Source organism: Oncorhynchus keta, chromosome 28 (genome assembly GCF_023373465.1).
Source record: "Oncorhynchus keta strain PuntledgeMale-10-30-2019 chromosome 28, Oket_V2, whole genome shotgun sequence".
Lineage (NCBI taxonomy): Eukaryota > Metazoa > Chordata > Actinopteri > Salmoniformes > Salmonidae > Oncorhynchus > Oncorhynchus keta.
The window spans coordinates 11,737,939-11,762,733 of NC_068448.1; the positions used below are offsets into that span (position 1 = coordinate 11,737,939).

At 45.3% G+C, this 24,795-nt stretch overlaps 1 protein-coding gene, 1 non-coding gene and 1 pseudogene across 3 annotated transcripts in view; 1 reads left to right on the top strand and 2 right to left on the bottom strand.

Annotated features, from left to right (window-relative positions):
- The window catches only part of LOC127913190 (protein FAM107B-like), a 34,416-nt gene extending 10,248 nt beyond the window's left edge, over positions 1-24,168 (top strand). Inside the window, exons 2-6 of one of the 2 annotated variants that reach the window (XM_052484796.1) lie at positions 10,310-10,369; positions 19,888-19,927; positions 20,247-20,415; positions 21,267-21,411; positions 21,806-24,168. In XM_052484796.1, the coding sequence (XP_052340756.1) occupies positions 10,334-10,369; positions 19,888-19,927; positions 20,247-20,415; positions 21,267-21,411; positions 21,806-21,910 (495 nt within the window). In that variant the 5' untranslated portion in view covers positions 10,310-10,333 and the 3' untranslated portion in view covers positions 21,911-24,168. Of the gene's footprint in view, positions 1-10,309; positions 10,370-11,776; positions 11,954-19,887; positions 19,928-20,246; positions 20,416-21,266; positions 21,412-21,805 lie in introns of those variants that run through there. The other variant, XM_052484797.1, reaches the window with a different exon arrangement.
- On the bottom strand, positions 6,381-6,688 carry LOC118373035 (small Cajal body-specific RNA 2). Its single transcript, XR_004823348.1, has one exon. It is a non-coding gene; the product is annotated as a small Cajal body-specific RNA 2 (non-coding RNA).
- Positions 7,015-7,978, bottom strand: LOC118373034 (protein kish-B-like; annotated as a pseudogene).
- Positions 24,169-24,795: the final 627 nt, after the last annotated feature.

Here is a 24,795-nt window from a genome sequence, read left to right on the forward strand (position 1 = left end):
ATCCCTTCTCTAACTAATTTCCATCTCTGAACCTGATGATGACTTCATGGCTTGGTTTTTGCTCTGACATGCACTATCAACTATGGGACCTTATATAGACAGGTGTGTGCCTTTCCAAATATTGGTGCTTTGCTCCTTTTCAGGTTGAGAGAGTTAACATGCTGTAGTAGTCTCACACTGCCAGATGTCACACAGCAGAACTTATTCAGGGAGAGAACAGCTGGGGTCGATAAATAGAGGTTATATAGTATTAAGTTAGGATAGTACTGGTTGATAAATAGAGGTTATATAGTATTAAGTTGTGATAGTACTGGTAGATAAAAACAGGTTATATAGTATTAAGTTGTGATAGTACTGGTTGATATATAGAGTTTATATAGTATTAAGTTGTGATAGTACTGGTAGATAAATAGCGGTTATATAGTTTTAAGTTAGGATAGTACTGGTAGATAAACAGAGGTTATATAGTATTACGTTGTGATAGTACTGGTAGATAAATAGAGGTTATATAGTATTAAGTTAGGATAGTACTGGTAGATAAATAGCAGTTATATAGTATTAAGTTGTGATAGTACTGGTACTCAGAACAACAATAACCACCACTAGTACATCTGGTTATATCTCTGCCTTTAAGTTTCAAAACTACTGTAACACATCTTTAACACTAAAATATGTATTTTATTTGGAAATGCAGATTGATGATGATGATACATCATTCTATACATTATATACAAAAGCATGTGCACACCCCTTCAAATGAGTGGATTTGTCTATTTCAGCCACACCCATTGCTGACAGGTGTGTACAATCGAGGACACAGCCATGCGATCTCCATTGACAAACATTGGCAGTAGAATGGCTTTACTGAAGAGCTCAGTGACTTTCAACGTGACACCGTCATAGGATGCCACCATTCCACCAAATCAGTTTCTGCCCTCCTAGAGTTGCCCCAGTCAATTGTAAGTGCTGTTATTGTGAAGTGGAAATGTCTAGGAGCAACAACGGCTCAGCTGCGAAGTGGTAGGCCACACAAGCTCACAGAATGGGACCGCCAAGTGCTGATGCACGTAGCGTGTAAATATGGTCTGTCCTCGTTTGCAACACTCACTATGGATGCATCAATTTGGATAAAAAAGGCAAAGAAAACTTTGTGAAGCATCATCGTTGTTGAGCAGTAGGTAGACTACAAAAAACAGCTTGCAGGTCCCTCCACGCTGGAGATGATACTCAGTTGGGGTGGAGAGTTGAAGTTATTCCACGACTGCTGATACAGTATCTAGCCTACCTATGAGGCACAGGATTCCGCTCTCTAGAACCCCGAAAATAATTAAATAAATATAGGGTTTTAATTTAGTTAAATGAATAGACAGCAACATTTTGTCTATTTTACTAAAAGTCAATTTTTTGCATTAGAGAATGCTGTTTTAGCAGGCATTGCCGCACTTGACAGGTGCACGATCTCATCAGCTGTATGAATGAAATGAGACTGTGTGCATTTTTATGAGGCCCAATATGTTGATGAACAGAGATTCAACAACACAATTTCAGATTATAAATGTAATAGTAACATGTACAGTACCTTCGGAAAGTATTCAGACCCCTTGACTTTTCCCCCATTTTGTTACGTTACAGCCTTATTCTAAAATGTATTAAATGAAGAAAAAAATCCTCTGCAATCTACACACAATACCACAATGACAAAGCGTAAACTCAGGACCTCAGATGGGGCGAAGGTTCACCTTCCAACAGGACAACGACCCTAAGCACACAGCCAAGACAACGCAGGAGTGGTTTCGGGACAAGTCTCGGAATGTCTTTGAGTGGTCCAGACAGAGCCCGGACTTGAACCAGAGTCCAGCCAGAGCCCAGACTTGAACATCTCTGGAGAGACCTGAAAATGGATGTGCAGCAATGCTCCCCATCTAACCTGACATAGCTTGAGAGAATTTGCAGAGAAGAATGGCAGAAACTCCCCAAAAACATGTGTGCCAAGCTTGTAGCGTCATGCCCAAGAAGACTCAATGCTGTAATCGCTGCCAAAGGTGCTTCAACAAAGTACTGAGTCTTACATATACTTATGTAAATGTGACATTTACGTTTATTTTCTTCTAAATGAGCAAACATTTCTCAACCTGATTTTGCTTTGTCATTATGGGCTATTGTGTGTAGATTGATGAGGGGGGAAATGTAAATTAATGTAAATTGTCCAGTGGCAATTTTTTATGAATTGTTCAGCAGTATAATGGCTTGGGGGTGGAAGCTGTTGAGGAGCCTTTTGGTCCTAGACTTGGCGCTCTGGCACCACTTGCCGTGCGGTAGCAGAGAAAACAGTCTATAACTTGGTTGACTGGAGTCTCTGACAATTTTATGGGCATTCCTCTGACACCATGTGATGGCATTCCAAGCCTACAGTGCGGCTACCAAGAGCCTCCTCCAGCAGTTATGAGTTCCCCTCAGTCCCGGTGCTCATTCCACCTGTCAGGTGGCTACTCCTCCACCAGTGGTCCAGCTAAGAGACATACCTACCTGTCAGCTTCTAGACACTCCCAGTGTGGAGTACCAGCCAACTGACGGTGCCAGGGTATGTCTACCCGTCACTGCCATTGGTTCTCAGTTTGCCCTCAGAATGGGTATCCAGCCTGTTCCTAACAAGGTGCTTCAGTCTGCCGCCACAAAGGACCTATCAGTCAACAGTAGCCTGCAGCCAGCTGCTGTTCCAGAGTTGCCACCCGCTCCTGCTACAGAGCCGAAGCTAATCAACGAGGTGGACTCTTCAGCTGCTCCAGCTACAGAGAATCAGCCAGTAGTAGCCACCGTGGTGCTCCAGGCAAACATGGTGCTACAGCCCTCTCCAGCCACAGGTGCTCTGCCTACCCCTTTCCTGGAGCCCATACCAGCTACCACAGATGGGGCCCAGTCTGCCCCTTCCCCAGGGTTACTGCTGATCCCTACAAAGCTAACCCATTCTTCCCTCAAGTTCCTGTATGCCACTGAATATGGGTCTGAGCCTACCTTGTGCTCCAGTCTTCTGTCTGTTCCTGCTATAGGAGCTCAGCCTACCACTGTCAAGTCAGACTCCCTGTCTGCCAGGCATGAGGAGCAGCCTTCTCCATCTACAAGGGCCCAGCCTGCTTCCGTCATCGTAGACCCGCTGCCTCCTACCTGGGCAGCCCAGCTGGACCTGAAGGTACAACCTGGCCCAGTCTTCACCAGCTCCTGTAACAGAGAGTCATCGTGTTGCAGCCACTGGCCCACAGACCGTCGTTGATGCAGCTCATCAGGCAGCATCTCCCTGGTTGCCACCAGCTGCAGCCCAGGGATCCTCAGCCTCTGTCACAGTATCTCTGCCATCACCTGCAGCCCATGGATCCCCAACCCCTGTCCCAGTATCTCTGCCACCAGCCTCAGCCCAGGGATCTTCAGACCCTGTCCCAGTATCTCTGCCACCAGCCTCAGCCCAGGGATCTTCAGACCCTGTCCCAGTATCTATGCCACCAGTTGCAGCCCAGGGGCCACCACTTGGCTTTACACTAGGAGTCATCCCTGTTCCAGTTAGGGGGCTTCACCAGAAGCCAATGACAATATATATAATAATATAATAGTATATGCCATTTAGCAGACGCTTTTATCCAAAGCGACTTGTGTGCATACATTCTACGTATGGGTGGTCCCGGGAATCGAACCCACTACCCTGGCGTTACAAGCGCCATGCTCTACCAACTGAGCTACAGAAGGACCAGGCCCCCACCTGCTACAGAAGGACAAGCCCCCACCTGCTCCCGATGAGGAGCCAAGTTCATCTCCAGCCACGGGTCCTCCACTTAGCCCTGGCTTCCAGACACCGGCTGCCCATGCATTGCGGTTCCCACTTATCTCAGCACAAAGAGACCAGCACAGCTCCTTTGGGGAGCCCCCACCTGGTCTTGAGTGGGAGCCCACCATGGCTTCCTCCACGGGGGCCGCTTCAGCCTCTGCCCTGAGGTCCCATCCTCGCCAGCAAGGTCCTCTCTGACCCTGTGGGGGAGCCTCCGCTTGCTCCTCATCGGAGACCTTCAGCGACGCCTCCTGTGAGGCCAGAGCTCAACCCTGACTTCTGGGCCCTTCAGTCCTCTGCTAGTCCCTGCCTGTGAGGTCCACCCTGGCTCTGTCGGGAGCCCCAACCTGCCAGTTGTGAAGAACCCTCTGCAGTTCTAGCCCAGGATCCACAGTCACACCCTGCCCGGGGAGCTATCCTGCATTCTCTGGAGAACATGTCTGTTCCTGCTGTGATACCTCGGCTCAGCCCGATTATCAGTTCAGAACTGGCTGCTGACCCTTTTGGCTAAATGCTAATCCCGGATGTTGTGTATCGTATTCAGACAATCAGGTTGAAACTGAATGCAATACACAGAATCTGGGATTAGCCAATAGCATGGTGGTGGGTAATGGTGTTGGTAATGTTTTTTTAATAAGGAATGTACGCATATTTCCCCCGTTTTTTTCTGCCTTTTCGCCATTAAATAAATTTAAGGAGGACATCGGGAAGCCTATGCAGCCTGAACGGATGGTGCATTTGGATGGTATCCAAACTTTGTAGTGCATATATGGGGGATTCAACTTTCCCAGCTCTGCAGATTTTTCTGCGAAGTGACAGTCATTAGACAATTTATTTTGGTACTGTCCATATGTAATGGCTGAAGAATTGCAACATTTACCTGGAGCTAACGCTGCAGATAGCAATACGGGGTGATCTGAAGTCAGTCAATCGATCAATAATATAATACTTTTCGCAAAAAAAAACTATAATTTACAATCAAAAGAAACTATGAGATTACAAAGGTTCCGATGGGAGGTTGGGGAAGGACAGGACTAAAAACAAACAAAATATAACTATTGTAAAATAGATTGTGTCTGTAAAATGTATATAGTGTGTATAAACTGGAAGCAAAATCCTAATTGATGTTCATTAGTTTACTCCAATTAGAGGTAGGGTTAGCAGAACACGATAAAGGATATATATATATATGTCGCAGTGTGATTGATGTTGTTCCCCTAGATTATGCAGGTGTATCTCACCGATCATCCCTAAAGCCAACACCTCATTTGGCCGCCTTTCGTTCCAGTACTCTGCTGCCTGTGACTGGAACGAATTGCAAAAATCGCTGAAGTTGGATACTTTTATCTCCCTCACCAACTTCAAACATCAGCTATCTGAGCAGCTAACCGATCGCTGCTGCTGTACATAGTCTATTGGTAAATAGCCCACCCATTTTCACCTACCTCATTCCCATACTGTTTTTATAGTTTTTATTTATTTACTTTTCTGCTCTTTTGCACACCAATATCTCTACCTGTACATGACCATCTGATCATTTATCACTCCAGTGCTAATCTGCAAAATTTTAATTATTCGCCTACCTCATGCCTTTTGCACACATTGTATATAGACTCCCCCTTTTTTCTACTGTGTTATTGACTTGTTAATTGTTTACTCCATGTGTAACTCTGTGTCTGTTCACACTGCTATGCTTTATCTTGGCCAGGTCGCAGTTGCAAATGATAACTTGTTCTCAACTAGCCTACCTGGTTAAATAAAGGTGAAATGATTTATTTTTATTTTTAAATGCACCAAATTGCACACAGGGACCAATTCAAATAGGCCAGGTCAAGATGGGATGTTAATAATTTGATAATTCCATGTGCTTCAACAAAAAAGAAAGCTGCATAGCTAATGTTATTTTGGTGTACAAACACGTGATTGTAAAAGTAGTATATTTTGGTTTGGCCCATCGCGGGTTATCTGTATTTCCGTACTCCCTTACTGTTTGTTCTCTTTTGCCTGACCTTCGGCTAGCAAAGTGCCCGAGAGCCGTGACTGCGCCAAGGGCTAAAATATAGTGTGTCGTCTCTTCGTGTGCAGGGCAAATTAAAATAATCCAACCAGCAGTTGTGTCAGGGTCCTAATTAAAAGTACACAACGCAGAACGAACCACGCTACATATACACACACATAAAAAATAAAATACATGGGAGATTAAAAACGCAAACAATTACATTGATGGAAGCTACTATCTATCTACCCCCCAAGAAAAACGAATCATGTCAAATGACGTGTTGTTAAGACTGGATGCACATTGAGCAGAAAGTGTTTAACGAGCATGGTTTCTTTTGAAGTGACCAGCAGCAGGACCACAAAACGAATTTCTATGACACTACAAATTTGCCCACTTCTCTCCAAAACGACTTTACTGCCATTGTCATTGGCTCATTACCTGGCTGTTTGTTAGCTTTGCTGTTCGCATGGGCCACAAAGAGTTACCTCGTTAGCCAACGTTAGCTTAGTAGCTAGCCAGCCAAATACAGGCAGCTTCTTACACCTGGGCACAATTATCGAATTTATGGCAGATCAGAATCGCTGTTATACTCATTGGCCGGTGTGGAGCATGAGGTAAAACCACAAATCTCCTCGGACCTAGTATATCTGATCGAGTCATCACTTCTGACCACAATTTCTTGTGGAGGCCCTGAAGTTAGTGGAAGCTTCATGCTCATGGCCTCAGGGGCTCGCATGTCGGGTCCTATCATTTCCGAATCGGAGCAAGGCCAAACCCCGATCAGATCAAATAAGATCACTGTGTAGTTTTTTTGGTCGCTAGACTAAGACATGAAACATTACAGACATAAAACAATCATTCTCTCTCGCATTCATTCGCTCGCACAAACACACGCCACCAGTCAAACAAAACAAGAATGGCTCCGTTTCCGAGTTATGGAATTTATAGAGCGCAAGGAATCATGGGACATTTCGGGGGGAAGGCTGTCGTAAAGTAATAGCGTGCCCTCATGTGGCCATAGATGGTAACCAGTGGCTGCCTTGTATTGAGCAGGAGGCTTACATGTGCCTTTAAAAATAAAATAAAATCACACAACATTCTTAATATATAAATAACTTATAAATTGTTAAACTTTATTAATTTACGGCAATATATTGTATAAAATTTATTTTCCATTTCCACCCTCTATTCTACCTTCACATTTTCCACATAATAGAAAATCACACTTAAAAAAATAAATGTCAAATTAATGACTGTGTTATCCTGTCTAGGTACCTTGGTCCAAACTCCTGAATCCCAAAAGCACTAGATTCACAGTAAAAGTCCCCTTTTGAATACACAGAAAGAGATACATCACCCAATCTGTTTTCACCACTGACTGCACACGGAGGGGCACTCTCTCATGTTGTTGATCTCTGTGTCTGTCAGTGTCTTGACCTTTTTTCATCACCTCTCTAACTCAAATAACATCTCAGTTCAGAAAGTGTGGCATGTTGACAGAGAGAAGCCCCCTTTTGGAAAGTTTTTATCCCCATCGTTCATTGGTTCCAAGCTCATAGCTAGTGTCCATGCAGCCTGGTCACAGATCTATTTCTGTTTTTACTGTCTTGAAAATTAAATTGCTGTCATTGTCAAAGAAACTTGGGACCAGGCTAGTGTCCATGAGGTGCCGACTAGACAGTCCAGTCCCCTAGTTGGTCCCTTTAGAAAGACATAGAACGCCATGGTCACACAGGATAGAGCCACTGTCAGGTGAAGTCTGGTCCCAATCACAGATGCTGTTGAGACAAGAACAAAGACAATCACTGGTTATATCAAGTCGTAAACATCACATTTTAAACTCGTTAGAAAAGCAAGTGGTAGGTGTGTGTACAAATGCACAAGTGATGTGCATGAACGTTTATTGAAATCATGTTAAACTTTCCATTTTAAATAGCACATTAATAAGAAGACCCTTTACTGTGTTTAAGGGATGCCTGATTTAATCCTGTTGACTAATTATCAATCGCTGGCATGTTAATTAGGAGGCACAGTCTTATTCCCATTTAATACCATTATAGAACACTCCCCCAGACACCTCTCTTTTCGGCCAGCCCTTCATGCGAGGCACACGTGCAGATGAACAGCAAGCCGAACACCAGTAAACCATCGAACGAATACATTGCTCAGAGATAGGCATTAGCAAACTGATGTAACAATTTCATAGATTTGTTTGTAGACCGTTTGTGTACTAACTTGCTGAAGTTGAACGAATAGTTCAAGTGTGGCGTTAATTTAGGGCTTTGTGCTTTTGAAGTGAATGGCTATTGACTGAGTCAGCCAAGTCTTCACATTAGCTAGCTAAATTACCTGCTGGCGAGATGGCGAACGACACCTGAAAACTTGTCGGTGGCTAAAGTTAGCTTGCTAGCTAATAAGCAACTGTACACTTTTATAACGATACAGAAATAAGCGTCGCATTCTCTAAGCAAAGTCATGCTGCTACTATATTTACATTTGTTTGACCGCAAAAACATATACATGGTTAATGTATCACCGTAGAAGGGCAATGTAAACCAGTTGCAGGATCACTTCTAGTCCATATCTGGTACAATGAGGGTGCATCTCTTAGTGAAATAAATGAGGGTCCATCTCTTAGTGAGATCAATGAGGGTGCATCTCTTAGTGAAATAAATGAGGGTCCATCTCTTAGTGAAATAAATGAGGGTCAATCTCTTAGTGAGATCAATGAGGGTCAATCTCTTAGTGAGATCAATGAGGGTCAATCTCTTAGTGAGATCAATGAGGGTCAATCTCTTAGTGAAATCAATGAGGGTGCATCTCTTACTGAAATCAATGAGGGTGCATCTCTTACTGAAATCAATGAGGGTGCATCTCTTACTGAAATCAATGAGGGTGCATCTCTTACTGAAATATTTTTCTTTTTAACTTACTTAATCCCTACATTTGCATTCTGCACTGAGCTAAACTGGACCAAGCTGATCATAACAGATCTGTTTTGAAAGGAGACTATGAGAGAAACCCACTTTTGACTATTGAAATGTTAAAGACAATGGTTGATGGGAAATTTTATCATGCAATTTAATCTCTTTACAAAGTACCAATTGTTTGTGTTTATGTTAGTTCTTAATACATTTTTATTTAACTAGGCAAGCCAGTTAAGAACAAATTCTTATTTACAATGACGGCCTTCCTGTGGAGACGGGGGCTGGGATTAAAAATAAAACAAAAGTATAGTACAAAACACACATCACGACAAGAGAGACACCAGAGCAGTACATAAAGAGAGACCTAAGACAACAACATACATGGCAGCAACACAACATGACAACAACAAGGTAGCAACACAAAACATGGTACACACAACAGCACAAAGGGCAAGAAGGTAGAGACAAAAATGCATCACGCAAAGCAGCCACAACTGTCAGTAAGCGTATCCATGATTGAGTCTTTGAATGAAGAGATGGAGATAAAAAAAGGTCCAGTTTTAAGTGTATTTTTGCAGCTCGTTACAGTAGTAAACTGAAAAGAGGAGCGACCCAGGGATGTATGTGCTTTGGGGACCTTTAACAGAATGTGACTGGTAGAACGGGTGTTGTATGTGGAGAATGAGGGCTGCATTAGGTATCTCAGATAGGGGGGAGTGAGGCCTAAGAGGGTTTGATAAATAAACATCAACCAGTGGGTCTTGCAACAGGTATACAGAGATGCACCCTTACCTGCCGATCTACAAATTACATCTCCGTAATCTAGCATGGGTAGGATGGTCATCTGAATTAGGGTTAGTTTGGCAGCTGGGGTGAAAGAGGAGTGATTACGATAGAGGAAACCAAGTCCTAGATTTAATGAATATCATACAGATTGGTTTCCAACACTTTCGGGTGTAAAACAAGGAGATGCCTTATCACTGACTTTGTTTGCTTTGTCTATAAATTATTTGGCAAAATAAATTAAACAGTTAAATATTGGAGTAAGATGATGAAATGCTAAGTATCATTTTATAGGCTGATGTTATTTTGATGAAAGAAACGGGACATGACCTACAGAACATGCTATGTGCAGTCAATTAGTGTAAAAGATGGAGACTCATGATCAACCAGACAAAAACACAGATAACCAATTTTAGAAAACCACCATGGCAAGGTGACTTGGAACATGGTAGAATGGAAACAGTGTAGTTATTCCTTCCCTAAGGCAATAAAACAGGCTAAACATCAGTACAGAGACAAAGTGGAGTCGCAATTCAACGGCTCAGACACCAGATGTATGTGGCAGTGTCTCCAGACAATCACAGATTACAAAGTGAAAATCAGCCATGTCGCGGACACCGACTTCTTGCTCCCAGACAAGCTAAACACCTTCTTTGCCCGCTTTGAGGATAATACAGTGCCACCAAGGACTGTGGGCTCTCGTTCTCCGTGGCCAACGCGAGTAAGACATTTAAGTGTGTTAACCCTCACAAGGCTATGGACATATTCAATCTCTCCCTATCCCAGTTTGCTGTCTCCACATGCTTCAAGATGTCCACCATTGTTCCTGTTCCCAAGAAAGCAAAGGTAACTGGACTAAATGACTATCGCCCCGTATATATATATATATATATATATATATTTATATATATATATACATATATATATATATATTCACACACACACACACACACGCATTTAAGAATGTGAAATGTCAGAATAATAGTAGAGAGAATTATTTATTTCAGCTTTTATTTCTTTCATCACATTCCCAGTGGGTCAGAAGTCTACATACACTCAATTAGTATTTGGTAGCATTACCTTTAAATTGTTTAACTTGGGTCAAACGTTTCGGAGAGCCTTCCACAACCTTCCCACAATAAGTTGGGTGAACATAGGCCCATTCCTCCTGACAGAGCTGGTGTAACTGTAAGCCTCCTTGCTCACACATTTTCTATTTTCTAGGATTGAGGTCAGGGCTTTGTGATGGCCACACCAATACCTTGACGTTGTTGTACTTAAGCCATTTTGCCACAACTTTGGAAGTATGCTTGGGGTCATTGTCCATTTGGAAGACCCATTTGCGACCAAGCTTTAACTTCCTGACTGATGTCTTGAGATGTTGCGTCAATATATCCACATAATTGTCCTCCCTCATGATTCCACCAGACCCTCCTGCAGCAAAACACCCCCACGACATGATGCTGCCACCCCTGTGCTTCACGGTTGAGATGGTGTTTTTGGCTTGCAAGCCTCCCCCTTTTTCCTCCAAACATGAGGATGGTCATTATGGCCAAATAGTAATATTTTTATTTCATCAGACCAGAGGACATTTCTCCAAAAAGTACGATCTTTGTCCTCATGTGCAGTTGCAAACTGTAGTCTGTCTTTTTTATGGCGGTTTTGGAACAGTGGCTTCTTCCTTGCTGAGCGGCCTTTCAGGTTATGTCGATATAGGACTCATTTTACTCATTTTACTATAGATAGTTTTGTACCTGTTTCCTCCAGCATATTCACAAGGTCCTTTGCTATTGTTCTGGGATTGATTTGCACTTTTCGCACCAAAATACGCTCACCTCTAGGAGACAGAACGCGTCTCCTTCCTGAGGATGAACCAGACTTGTGGAGGTCTACAATTTTTTTTCTGAGGTCTTGGCTCGATTTCTTTGCATTACGTTACCTTTGTAATTTGGAGTGGTTAAAAGCCGCATTCATGTCCAAGGTAATTAGCTAATCCCACGTCCTTATCTGGGGGGATGAATCCCAAATGGCACCCTAGTCTCTATGTAGTAGATTACGTTTGACCAGTGTTCTGGTTAAACGTAGTGTTCTGTATAATAAATAGGGTTCCATATGGGATGTACCCTTAATCTTGAATGGCGTAATGGGATTATCGGGGTTGTCTACTGCCACTGTGTGTCAACGACTGGTAGTTTAAGTCATTCAACTGTAACCTTACAGACAGTCTTCTCCTCAGCGACAGCACTAGTATGTTGGATTTGGGAGATGCAAAGAAGCAGGCGCCTGTCTGTGTAGAAGTGTGTGGCATTTGACAATGGACTATTGATTAAGAGAGAGAGAGAGAGAGAGAGAGAGGAGAGACCTTGTAGCTTGATAGAAACGGGGGACCGTAGCGACCGTGCCATGGAAGGGTCATACAACTCAAAGAAAGTGAGTCTGTTTATTATTGTCTGAACTGCTTTCTGAATTGGTGGCTCAACTATCACACCTGGTTTTCTGTTGGACAGCTGTCATAGGTGGTGGGTGCTGGCCATAGAGATACATTAAATTAGTGTTATATTCAATTCTATGGTGTTGACTGACAGTGGCAGGTGATTCTGATCAACATATTAGAGATACTGATCTGTGACCTTCTAGGAATGGATACCTAAGCTGACTATGCATTGATGCTATGGATGCTGTTGCTTCTTTCTGCATAGTCAAAATGTTCTGGGGTTATATTGTAGAGCAACAACTCTACTGTGCCTATACTTAATCAGTAGTACAGCATTACAGACCGTGTGTGGATCCAAACAATGAAAAGATTCAAACAATCGACAAACATTTCAGACAGACACATGTGGATCTCTTTGCAGTAGACTAGAGGTGTATGTTGGTGTTTTTTGGCAAAGGATGAGAGATCAATCAATCAATCAAATGTATTTATATAGCCATTCTTACGTCAGCTGATGTCCCAAAGTGCTGTACAGAAACCCAACCTAAAACTCCAAACAGCAAGCAATGCAGGTGTAGAAGCACGGTGGCAAGGAAAAACCCCATAGAAAGGTCAAAACCTAGGAAGAAACCTAGAGAGGAACCAGGCTATGAGGGATAATCACTCAAGATAATCACTCAAGTTTATATAACATGTTTCATTTTGAGATAGGAGAATTTTACATTGTTTAATCCAATTTGACTTTGGATGTATCTATGTTATATCACTTGTGTGTTGTCTATCCTTCTGTCATAACCAAGCATTGGGCTTTGAGTTATTTATAGTCTACAGACCATGATCAAAAACACTTCAGGTCCGACTGCGGATGTTACCACTGGTGGCCACAAGGTGGCCAAGTGGGTTTTAAAATGGGTCATCTGAATCTTACAAGAAGGGAATAGCTTCCTATTGAACTGATTTGACCATAAACACATGGCATAATGATACAAATTCAATCCAATATGTTTTCCCCCAAGAATGCAATAAAATGCCCTAGTTGTTCAGATTGATCAAAATGACATGAATTTTTATAGATATGGATTGGTCCAACAATTTCAGTGTCTGAAGGGTTAGAGAGGGACACCAGAAGATCATATTGGACTGGTCTGGTTGACTGTTGTCTGGCTAGCTGTTGTCTGGCTAGTCTGGTTTGGCTAGCTGTTGGTTGGCTGGCTGATCTGGTCTAGCTAGCTGTTGGTTGGCTGGCTGATCTGGTCTAGCTAGCTGTTGGTTGGCTGGATGATCTGGTCTGGTCTAGCTAGCTGTTGGTTGGCTGGCTGGTCTGTCTGGCTGGCGGGTGGCATTCATCTATTTCCTGGCTCTGTAACTCTGGTTAAAAGCGAGTCACCATGTTCCCTGTCCCTCTTTATCCTCCATTTCCAGATCAACACCATGCTGGGAGGGGCTGCAATAACACCCGGCTGCACCAGGAAGAAGGAGGCAGGGAGGGAGGGAGGGGGCAATAGGACAGTACAGCTTATAACACTGGTTCCAGAGATAGCAGATAGTCCTTGAGTCTTTAGAGTGACGTGTTCTAAACAGACATGCATGCACAACGTGGCACAGCACAGGGTAGTTGATAGCCTGTAGGACCAACAGCGGTCTTTTCCCAAAGCCTCAGTGCCTCCGACACATTATGGGTGCAGTACAATCAATCCAGCACAAAAAAACTATCTAGAGACCTGTAGTAGTAGTTGATAGTGTTTGTGGCCTGGAGCAAGATGATAGTTTTTGTCTTTGACTTTGCCTGTCTGTGAGTCAAAGGCCAGTCACAGAACAGTCACGACAACTGCAGTCTGCCATCTGTCTTCTGGTTAATATGATACTGTTCATGAGGCCTGTTTCCAAAGGAGAGTGTGATTATATATCTGAGAGTAGGGTTATCTGATTTCAACTACTGACAGAGGAATCTGTGTGTCGAGACTAGTCTTATGATGAATTGATTCTCTCTACCAGCTGTGGTAGCTATTTCTATACTTCTAATAGTTACACTTTACAATAAAGTCAAATCAAAATCAAATCAAATGTATTTATATAGCCCTTCGTACATCAGCTGATATCTCAAAGGTCTGTACAGAAACCCAGCCTAAAACCCCAAACAACAAGCAATGCAGGTGTAGAAGCAGAGTCATCTCTTATAAAGGCTATAATTAGGCTGTTACATGGCTGTTACGTTGTTCAGTTCGAATAGTTTGGTGCTTGTTTTCACATGCATACTACGGTTTCTCCTTATATTTGTTGAGTTTGTCATCAGATGGTTGCCATGGCATTATTATCATGATGTTATTGAAGTTCCTTAGTTAAAGCTCCTCTGAGGATGATGATGATGATGAGCTTGAGAATGGACTGGACTGGGAAAGCTTGGTAACCTTGAGTGTAGAGCCAAACCGTTAATAAGACCTGGCGATCTGACAGGAGCTCCCTCCGTGTGACAGCACTTTGACTAAATAGAGACGGCACGCGTTAGTAACACAGCAGGCAGCCTATCCGGGGAAGGCTCTTCTTCTTCTTCATGCGTTAGTAACACAGCAGGCAGCCTATCCGGGGAAGGCTCTTCTTCTTCTTCATGCGTTAGTAACACAGCAGGCAGCCTATCCGGGATGGCTCTTCTTCTTCTTCACGCGTTTAGTAACACAGCAGGCAGCCTATCCGGGATGGCTCTTCTTCTTCTTCATGGGTTTAGTAACACAGCAGGCAGCCAATCCGGGGGTGGCTCTTCTTCTTCTTCACGCGTTTAGTAACACAGCAGGCAGCCTATCCGGTGGTGGCTCTTCTTCTTCTTCACGGGTTTAGTAACACAGCAGGCAACCTATCCGGGGGTGGCTCTTCTTCTTCTTCACACGTTTAGTAACACAGCAGGCAGCCTATCCGGGGATGGCTCTTCTTCTTCTTCACGCGTTTAGTAACACAGCAGGCAGCCTATCCGGGGATGGCTCTTCTTCTTCTTCACGCGTTTAGTAACACAGCAGGCAGCCTATCCGGGGATGGCTCTTCTTCTTCTTCATGCGTTAGTAACACAGCAGGCAGCCTATCCGGGGATGGCTCTTCTTCTTCTTCATGCGTTAGTAACACAGCAGGCAGCCTATCCGGGATGGCTCTTCTTCTTCTTCACGCGTTTAGTAACACAGCAGGCAGCCTATCCTGGGATGGCTCTTCTTCTTCACGCGTTAGTAACACAGCAGGGCAGCCTATCCGGGGTGGCTCTTCTTCTTCTTCACGCGTTAGTAACACAGCAGGCAGCCTATCCGGGGATGGCTCTTCTTCTTCTTCACGCGTTAGTAACACAGCAGGCAGCCTATCCGTTTAGTAACACAGCAGGGTGGATGGCTCTTCTTCTTCTTCACGCGTTTAGTAACACAGCAGGCAGCCTATCCGGGGGTGGCTCTTCTTCTTCTTCATGCGTTAGTAACACAGCAGGCAGCCTATCCGGGGATGGCTCTTCTTCTTCTTCATGCGTTTAGTAACACAGCAGGCAGCCTATCCGGGGATGGCTCTTCTTCTTCTTCACGCGTTAGTAACACAGCAGGCAGCCTATCCGGGGGTGGCTCTTCTTCTTCACGCGTTTAGTAACACAGCAGGCAGCCTATCCGGGGGTGGCTCTTCTTCTTCTTCTTCATGCGTTAGTAACACAGCAGGCAGCCTATCCGGGGATGGCTCTTCTTCTTCTTCACGCGTTTAGTAACACAGCAGGCAGCCTATCCGGGGTGGCTCTTCTTCTTCTTCACACGTTTAGTAACACAGCAGGCAGCCTATCCGGGATGGCTCTTCTTCTTCTTCACGCATTAGTAACACAGCAGGCAGCCTATCCGGGGATGGCTCTTCTTCTTCTTCACGCGTTTAGTAACACAGCAGGCAGCCTATCCGGGGATGGCTCTTCTTCTTCTTCTTCACGCGTTTAGTAACACAGCAGGCAGCCTATCTGGGGATGGCTCTTCTTCTTCACGCGTTTGTAACACAGCAGGCAGCCTATCCGGGGATGGCTCTTCTTCTTCTTCACGCGTTAGTAACACAGCAGGCAGCCTATCCGGGGTGGCTCTTCTTCTTCTTCACGCGTTTAGTAACACAGCAGGCAGCCTATCCGGTGGTGGCTCTTCTTCTTCTTCACGCGTTTAGTAACGCAGCAGGCAGCCTATCCGGGGATGGCTCTTCTTCTTCTTCACGCATTAGCAACACAGCAGGCAGCCTATCCGGGGATGGCTCTTCTTCTTCTTCATGCGTTTAGTAACACAGCAGACAGCCTATACGGGGGTTGGCTCTTCTTCTTCTTCACGCGTTAGTAACATAGCAGGCAGCCTATCCGGTGGTGGCTCTTCTTCTTCTTCACGCGTTTAGTAACACAGCAGGCAGCCTACCCGGGGGTGGCTCTTCTTCTTCTTCACGCGTTTAGTAACACAGCAGGCAGCCTATCCGGTGGTGGCTCTTCTTCTTCTTCACGCGTTTAGTAACACAGCAGGCAGCCTATCCGGGGGTGGCTCTTCTTCTTCTTCACGCATTAGTAACACAGCAGGCAGCCTATCCGGTGGTGGCTCTTCTTCTTCTTCACGCGTTTAGTAACACAGCAGGCAGCCTATCCGGGGGTGGCTCTTCTTCTTCTTCACGCATTTAGTAACACAGCAGGCAGCCTATCCGGGGGTGGCTCTTCTTCTTCTTCACGCGTTTAGTAACACAGCAGGCAGCCTATCCGGGGGTGGCTCTTCTTCTTCTTCACACGTTTAGTAACACAGCAGGCAGCCTATCCGGGGGTTGGCTCTACTTCTTCTTCACGCGTTTAGTAACACAGCAGGCAGCCTATCCGGGGATGGCTCTTCTTCTTCTTCACACGTTTAGTAACACAGCAGGCAGCCTATCCGGGGGTTGGCTCTTCTTCTTCTTCACGCGTTTAGTAACACAGCAGGCAGCCTATCCGGGGATGGCTCTTCTTCTTCTTCACACGTTTAGTAACACAGCAGGCAGCCTATCCGGGGGTTGGCTCTTCTTCTTCTTCACGCGTTTGTAACACAGCAGGCAGCCTATCCGGGGGTGGCTCTTCTTCGTCTTCACGCGTTTAGTAACACAGCAGGCAGCCTATCCGGGGATGGCTCTTCTTCTTCTTCACACGTTTAGTAACACAGCAGGCAGCCTATCCGGGGGTGGCTCTTCTTCTTCTCCACGCGTTTAGTAACACAGCAGGCAGCCTATCCGGGGATGGCTCTTCTTCTTCTTCACGTGTTTAGTAACACAGCAGGCAGCCTATCCGGTGGTGGCGCTTCTTCTTCTTCACGCGTTTAGTAACACAGCAGGCAGCCTATCCGGGGATGGCTCTTCTTCTTCTTCACACGTTTAGTAACACAGCAGGCAGCCTATCCGGGGTTGGCTCTTCTTCTTCTTCACGCGTTTAGTAACACAGCAGGCAGCCTATCCGGGGTGGCTCTTCTTCTTCTTCACGCGTTTAGTAACCAGGCAGCCTATCCGGGGTGGCTCTTCTTCTTCTTCACGCGTTTAGTAACACAGCAGGCAGCCTATCCGGGGGTGGCTCTTCTTCTTCTTCACGGGTTTAGTAACACAGCAGGCAGCCTATCCGGGGGTGGCTCTTCTTCTTCTTCACGGGTTTAGTAACACAGCAGGCAGCCTATCCGGGGATGGCTCTTCTTCTTCTTCTTCACGCGTTTGTTTAGTAACACAGCAGGCAGCCTATCCGGGGGTGGCTCTTCTTCTTCTTCACGTGTTTAGTAACACAGCAGGCAGCCTATCCGGGGATGGCTCTTCTTCTTCTTCACGTGTTTAGTAACACAGCAGGCAGCCTATCCGGGGGTGGCTCTTCTTCTTCTTCTTCACGCGTTTAGTAACACAGCAGGCAGCCTATCCGGGGGTGGCTCTTCTTCTTCTTCTTCACGCGTTTAGTAACACAGCAGGCAGCCTATCCGGGGATGGCTCTTCTTCTTCTTCACGCGTTTAGTAACACAGCAGGCAGCCTATCCGGGGGTGGCTCTTCTTCTTCTTCACGCGTTTAGTAACACAGCAGGCAGCCTATCCGGGGTGGCTCTTCTTCTTCTTCACGCGTTTAGTAACACAGCAGGCAGCCTATCCGGGGATGGCTCTTCTTCTTCTTCTTCACGCGTTTAGTAACACAGCAGGCAGCCTATCCGGGGATGGCTCTTCTTCTTCTTCTTCACGCGTTTAGTAACACAGCAGGCAGCCTATCCGGGGATGGCTCTTCTTCTTCTTCACACGTTTAGTAACACAGCAGGCAGCCTATCCGGGGATGGCTCTTCTTCTTCTTCTTCACGCGTTTAGTAACACAGCAGGCAGCCTATCCGGGGATGGCTCTTCTTCTTCTTCACGCGTTTAGTAACACAGCAGGCAGCCTATCCGGGGGTGGCTCTTCTTCTTCTTCACGCGTTTAGTAACACAGCAGGCAGCCTATCCGGGGATGGCTCTTCTTCTTCTTCACGTGTTTAGTAACACAGCAGGCAGCCTATCCGGGGAAGGCTCTTCTTCTTCTTCATGCGTTTAGTAACACAGCAGGCAGCCTATCCGGGGATGGCTCTTCTTCGTCTTCACGCGTTTAGTAACACAGCAGACAGCCTATCCGGGGATGGCTCTTCTTCTTCTTCACGCGTTTAGTAACACAGCAGGCAGCCTATCCGGGGATGGCTCTTCTTCTTCTTCACGTGTTTAGTAACACAGCAGGCAGCCTATCCGGGGATGGCTCTTCTTCTTCTTCACGCGTTTAGTAACACAGCAGGCAGCCTATCCGGGATGGCTCTTCTTCTTCTTCACGCGTTTAGTAACACAGCAGGCAGCCTATCCGGGGATGGCTCTTCTTCTTCTTCACGTGTTTAGTAACACAGCAGGCAGCCTATCCGGGGGTGGCTCTTCTTCTTCTTCACGCGTTTAGTAACACAGCAGGCAGCCTATCCGGGGATGGCTCTTCTTCTTCTTCACGTGTTTAGTAACACAGCAGGCAGCCTATCCGGGGATGGCTCTTCTTCTTCTTCACGTGTTTAGTAACACAGCAGGCAGCCTATCCGGGGATGGCTCTTCTTCTTCTTCACGCGTTTAGTAACACAGCAGGCAGCCTATCCGGGGATGGCTCTTCTTCTTCTTCACGTGTTTAGTAACACAGCAGGCAGCCTATCCGGGAATGGCTCTTCTTCTTCTTCTTCTTCACGCGTTTAGTAACACAGCAGGCAGCCTATCCGGGGATGGCTCTTCTTCGTCTTCACGCGTTTAGTAACACAGCAGGCAACCCATCCGGGGGTGGCTCTTCTTCTTCTTCACGCGTTTAGTAACACAGCAGGCAGCCTATCCGGGGGTGGCTCTTCTTCTTCTTCACACGTTTAGTAACACAGCAGGCAGCCTATCCGGGGGTTGGCTCTTCTTCTTCACGTGTTTAGTAACACAGCAGGCAGCCTATCCGGGGATGGCTCTTCTTCTTCTTCACGCGTTTAGTAACACAGCAGGCAGCCTATCCGGGGATGGCTCTTCTTCTTCTATCCCTTATTACACAACATAGATCCCACGGGGTGAATCAACAAGCAGCTTGATTAACACAGGGAAGACTTGATTACATACCACATTGTTAGATTCAAATGTGCTGTGACGGAAGATGTTTTACACTATAGGAAGGTATTACCCACACATCCAGTGTTTCTGATGCTTGAGATGGCGATCAGATAGGATGTTCAGACTCCACTCCACATAATGCACCGATGTGGTTCATTGACAGTGGTTCAAACCTTATTTCTCCGTTAGCTCTCTGATGTTTTACACCATGCCCTTGGTACCGTGTGGTGCGGATGTGTTGTTCCCTACTGTATCATATCACTAGACTCCATGCAGTACAATGTTTGTATACTCTGCTGGAGTTAATTGATGGGCGATTTCCTTTCTTTTCTCTCTCACCTTTCAGGTGCTTCCTCAGCGGCCAGGATTTCGGCACCATAGAAAAGGTACATCTATAGTAACAGCTGAGACTGATTCAATTCATAAATGATGTGATCTCAGATTTGATGGTACACGTTGACTTGTGGTAGCCTGAGATGTAAGTAAGCATTTCACTGTCAGGTCTACCTACACCTGTTGTATTCGACGCATGTGACAAATACAATTAGATTTGATTTGTCTGTTTTTACTCTCTTGACAACTTATGGAATTATCTGAAAATGACAGCATTGGAGTTGGCAAACGCAAAAAACAGATCTGGAAAAACGCTCGACGTGCCAAATTCTCAGATATATATAATTTTTTTTACCCTTTTTTCTTCTGTAGAGAACTATGTGTGCCGCGACGCCCTGTCCCGGCAGTCTACAGAGTCTAGTGAGGTCCAGGAGGTGAGCCAGTCCCAGCTGCAGCAGCCCAGGGTGAAGCTGAACGGCTCCACTGTGGAGACACCCAGTCACCACGACCTGCACCGCGAACTGTTGGTCAGCACCAAACGGTGGGGTTGAAATAAAACACTTCCATATACTTACAATATACATAGAAATCAACAAAAGGCTCTATTATATGTCTCCAAATTTTGAAGAAAGATCTCATCTGCTGAAGACAAAATGAAAGGTGTAAGAGATAATAGTGTCTGAGTGTAGGTCTAGTATTATTAAACTATGCTGCCTTTATTCCCAGCACCACAAGGACAGACCGAGCGGTAGTGTGTGTGTGTGTATATATTTGAACTTTTGTTCCTTTGTGCCTCTGTACACATGCAGTACATAGTGCACACACACACACACACACACACACACACACACACACACACACACACACACACACACACACACACACACACACACACACACACACACACACACACACACACACACACACACACACACACACACACACACACACACACACACACAATATGTCTATGGCGTCATCCACAGGACTCAGTATAAATCCTGGCATGCCATTATAGACATATTGTGTGCGTGCGTGCGTGCGTGTGTGTGTGTGTGTGTGTGTGTGAGTGAGTGAGTGTGTGTGTGTGTGAGTGAGTGAGTGAGTGAGTGAGTGAGTGAGTGAGTGAGTGAGTGAGTGAGTGAGTGAGTGAGTGAGTGAGTGAGTGAGTGAGTGAGTGAGTGAGAGAGAGAGAGAGACTGAGACGCCTGCATGTAATACCCTTTCCCCAAAAATTATGCCAACCTGAACCGTTCTTCTGGCTTAGATATTTTGTTTCACATTGTCCTTTCCAGCAACTATGATGGATGCAAGCAAGGCCAGCTCAGCTCAGCTCTGCTTGGCGCAGTAGTGTAAATATGTCTGAATATGTTGTCTGTTCTGCCCACTTAGAGGTCTGTTGCCAGGAGAGAAGCCTGAGCTGAAGCGAGTCCTGGAACAGAGGAGGCTGGAGCAGCACAGAGAGCAAGAACTGGCTTTACAGCCTCCTCTGGAACTGGAGACAGAGCTACGCAAGAGACAGCAGATACTGCTGGAGGTAACACACACCAGACCCACACACCACACACACACACACGCACGCACGCACGCACGCACGCACGCACGCACGCACGCACACACACACACACACACACACACACACACACACACACACACACACACACACACACACACACACACACACACACACACACACACACACACACACACACACACCAGACACACACCAGACACACACACACACGCCACACACACCAGACACACACACACACACACAAACACTCCAAACACACACACCAGACACACACACATCCACACACTATATAATAAAACACCAATAAGTGGGAGAAAAACTAATTGTGTATTTACTATTTACAAAAACAGCAGAAGGCTATGACCATGTTTGAAATGAATCTACTGTCATGTTTCAGTATGAGCAGGAGGAGATCAGGCGCAGGGAGGAGCAGGAGAGAGAAGTCCCTGAGTTTGTACGTGTAAAGGACAATCTGAGGCGCACACAGGTGTCTGGGCAGTGACGACCAGTTGACGCTCCGTCCCGTCCCGTCCGCAGCCTCTCACCACGGAGGCCCTGGCTGCAGTCCGTTTCTTCACCCAAGAGTCCAAAGAGTGCACTTGTTCACCTCCCCCACCACAATGGTTCTGCCATCGCAATGAATCCATCCTCCTGTTTCTCCCTCCACCAGCCTCCACTGCGATCCATATCCTACAGCTATATGATGAGGACCAACTTCACTGCAGCAAGTTACTGAAAAGACCTCTCCTAGGACTGATATGCATCTCTTGCTGGACTGTTATACTGTGTGGAAAAAGTCCATTTTTATTTAACCTTAAGTCAGTTAAGAACAAATTCTTATTTTCAATGACGGCCGAGGAACAGTGGGTTAACTGCCTGTTCAGGGGCACAATGGCAGATTTGTACCTTGTCAGCTCGTGGGTTTGAACTTGCAACCTTCCGGTTACTAGCCACTAGGCTACCCTGTCGCCCCAATAAGCAATGTAGGAAAACCAGTCAGTAGGTTTTATATAAAGAATGTGAGTGAAAATACATAAACTCAGCAACAAAAGAAACATCCTCTCACTTTCAACTGAATTTATTTTCAGCAAACTTAACATGTCTAAATATTTGTATGAACATAACAAGATTCAACAACAGACATAAACTGAACAAGTTCCACATACATGTGACTAACAGAAATGGAATAATGTGTCCCTGAACAAAATGGGGGGGGGGTCAAAATCAAAAGTAACAGTCAGTATCTGGTGTGGCCACCAGCTGCATTAAGTACTGCAGTGCATCTCCTCCTCATGGACTGCACCAGATTTGCCCATTCTTGCTGTGAGACGTTATCCCACTCTTGCACCAAGGCACCTGCAAGTTCCCATAGATTTCTGGGGGGAATGGCTCTATCCCTCACCTTCCGATCCAACAGGTCCCAGATGTGCTCAATGGGATTGAGATCCAGGCTCTTTACTGGCCATGGCAGAACTGACATTCCTGTCTTGCAGGAAATCACGCACAGAATGAGCAGTATGGCTGGTGGCATTGTCATGCTGGAGGGTCATGTGAGGATGAGCATACAGGAATGGTACCACATGAGGGAGGAGGATGTCTTCCCTGTAACGCACAGCGTTGAGATTTCCTGCAATGACAACAAGCTCAGTCCAATGATGCGGTGACACACCGCCCCAGACCATGACGGACCCTCCACCTCCAAATCAATCCCTCTCCAGAGTACAGGCCTCAGTGTAACTCTCATTCTTTCGACGATAAACGTGAATCCGACCATCACCCCTGGTGAGACAAAACCGTGACTTGTCAGTGAAGATCACTTTTTGCCAGTCCACTTTTTGCCAGTCCAGCGACCGATCCTTTGCAGGTGTTGTTACACGTGGTCTGCCACTGTGGAGACGATCAGCTGTCTGGCCTGTTTCCTTGTAGCGCTGTCTTAGGCATCTCACAGTACGGACATTGCAATTTATTGCCCTGGCCACATCTGCAGTCCTCATGCCTCCTTGCAGCATGCCTAAGGCACGTTCACGCAGATGAGCAGGGACCCTGGGCATCTTGCTTTCGGTGTTTTTCAGAGTCAGTAGAAAGGTCTCTTTAGTGTCCTAAGTTTTCATAACTGTGACCTTAATTGGCTACCGTCTGTAAACAGTTAGTGTCTTAACGACCGTTCCACAGGTGTATGTTCATTAATTGTTTATGGTTCATTGAACAAGCATGGGAAACATTTTTAAATTATCTTTGAATTATTTTTCGAATTATCTTTGAAAGACAGGGACCTGAAAAAGGGACGTTTTTTTTTTTTGCTGAGTTTATGTCTACTGTAAACAATGTGTATGTTAAGGACAAATATCTTATTTTATTTATGAATAGATGTTTTTCTTTTTCTACATTAAAAAAAATAATATTACTAGAAAAATGATTCACTTTTAGTTTTGAAGTCTGTATTCAACACAAGCAATTGGTTTACAGCAGCATGGCATCATAATGTGTTGTGTGTGTTCATTTTGAATTTGTTCATTTATTTCAAAGGCCATATACTAAGTATACCTTACTCCACTATTGGACACAGGGCAGTGACGGAAACTCTGAACTCTCTTTATATAATGCAGTTATGTTCTCTTTTCAGTTGTCACTCATATAGCTAAACCCCCATAATCGCAGATGTTATGTGTATTAGTCCTATTCCTTTAATTCAATTGTTTGTTTGTCTGTTGTTGTTGTGGTTGTTCCTCTTCTTTTTTTAGCAATAAAGATTTCAACGATTACAAACATGCCCGTTTAAATAACCCTAGTGCTGTAGAATCTAGGGGACAACAACTGTGAGAATCAATACTTGGCCAGGCCAGCTCTCCTGCGCTCAACTGTTCCCCAAGGGCTCTTCGGTCTTTCACATGGATATGGGACTTTGTTTAATTAGCCGATCTTTTCATTCCATCACGGGATGAGAGAAGAAAGCTGGCCATCTGGAGGGATGCGGCGGGGGGAGGGAATGGTAGCTATAGCGACAGGCTTGTTCTCCCTCTCCCCTCTCCGCCCCGACCAGGCAAGTAAAGGGATGCTCGCGGGTCTGATCTGGTCAAGATGCTCCGTGGGGCATTTGTGACTCTGGGGGTTGGGATTTTTAATTGATTTTAATGTATTCTACAATCCATCATCCTCCTTCATTGAATTTAAATATCTTTATATATATATTTATTTATATATATCTTAGAATTAGTCAAAATAGCATGAAAAAAGTTTCATGTAATTGTGGATGCATGTCACGCATTTGAGTTGTATGTCATTGTATTATTCAAGAGGCTCCATCACACAGTCCTACCAGCCAGCTGTCCACCGGTCTCTGCCCCTCCCATAAACTTTTCTTTCCTCCGGCTATTCTTCTCGAGATCC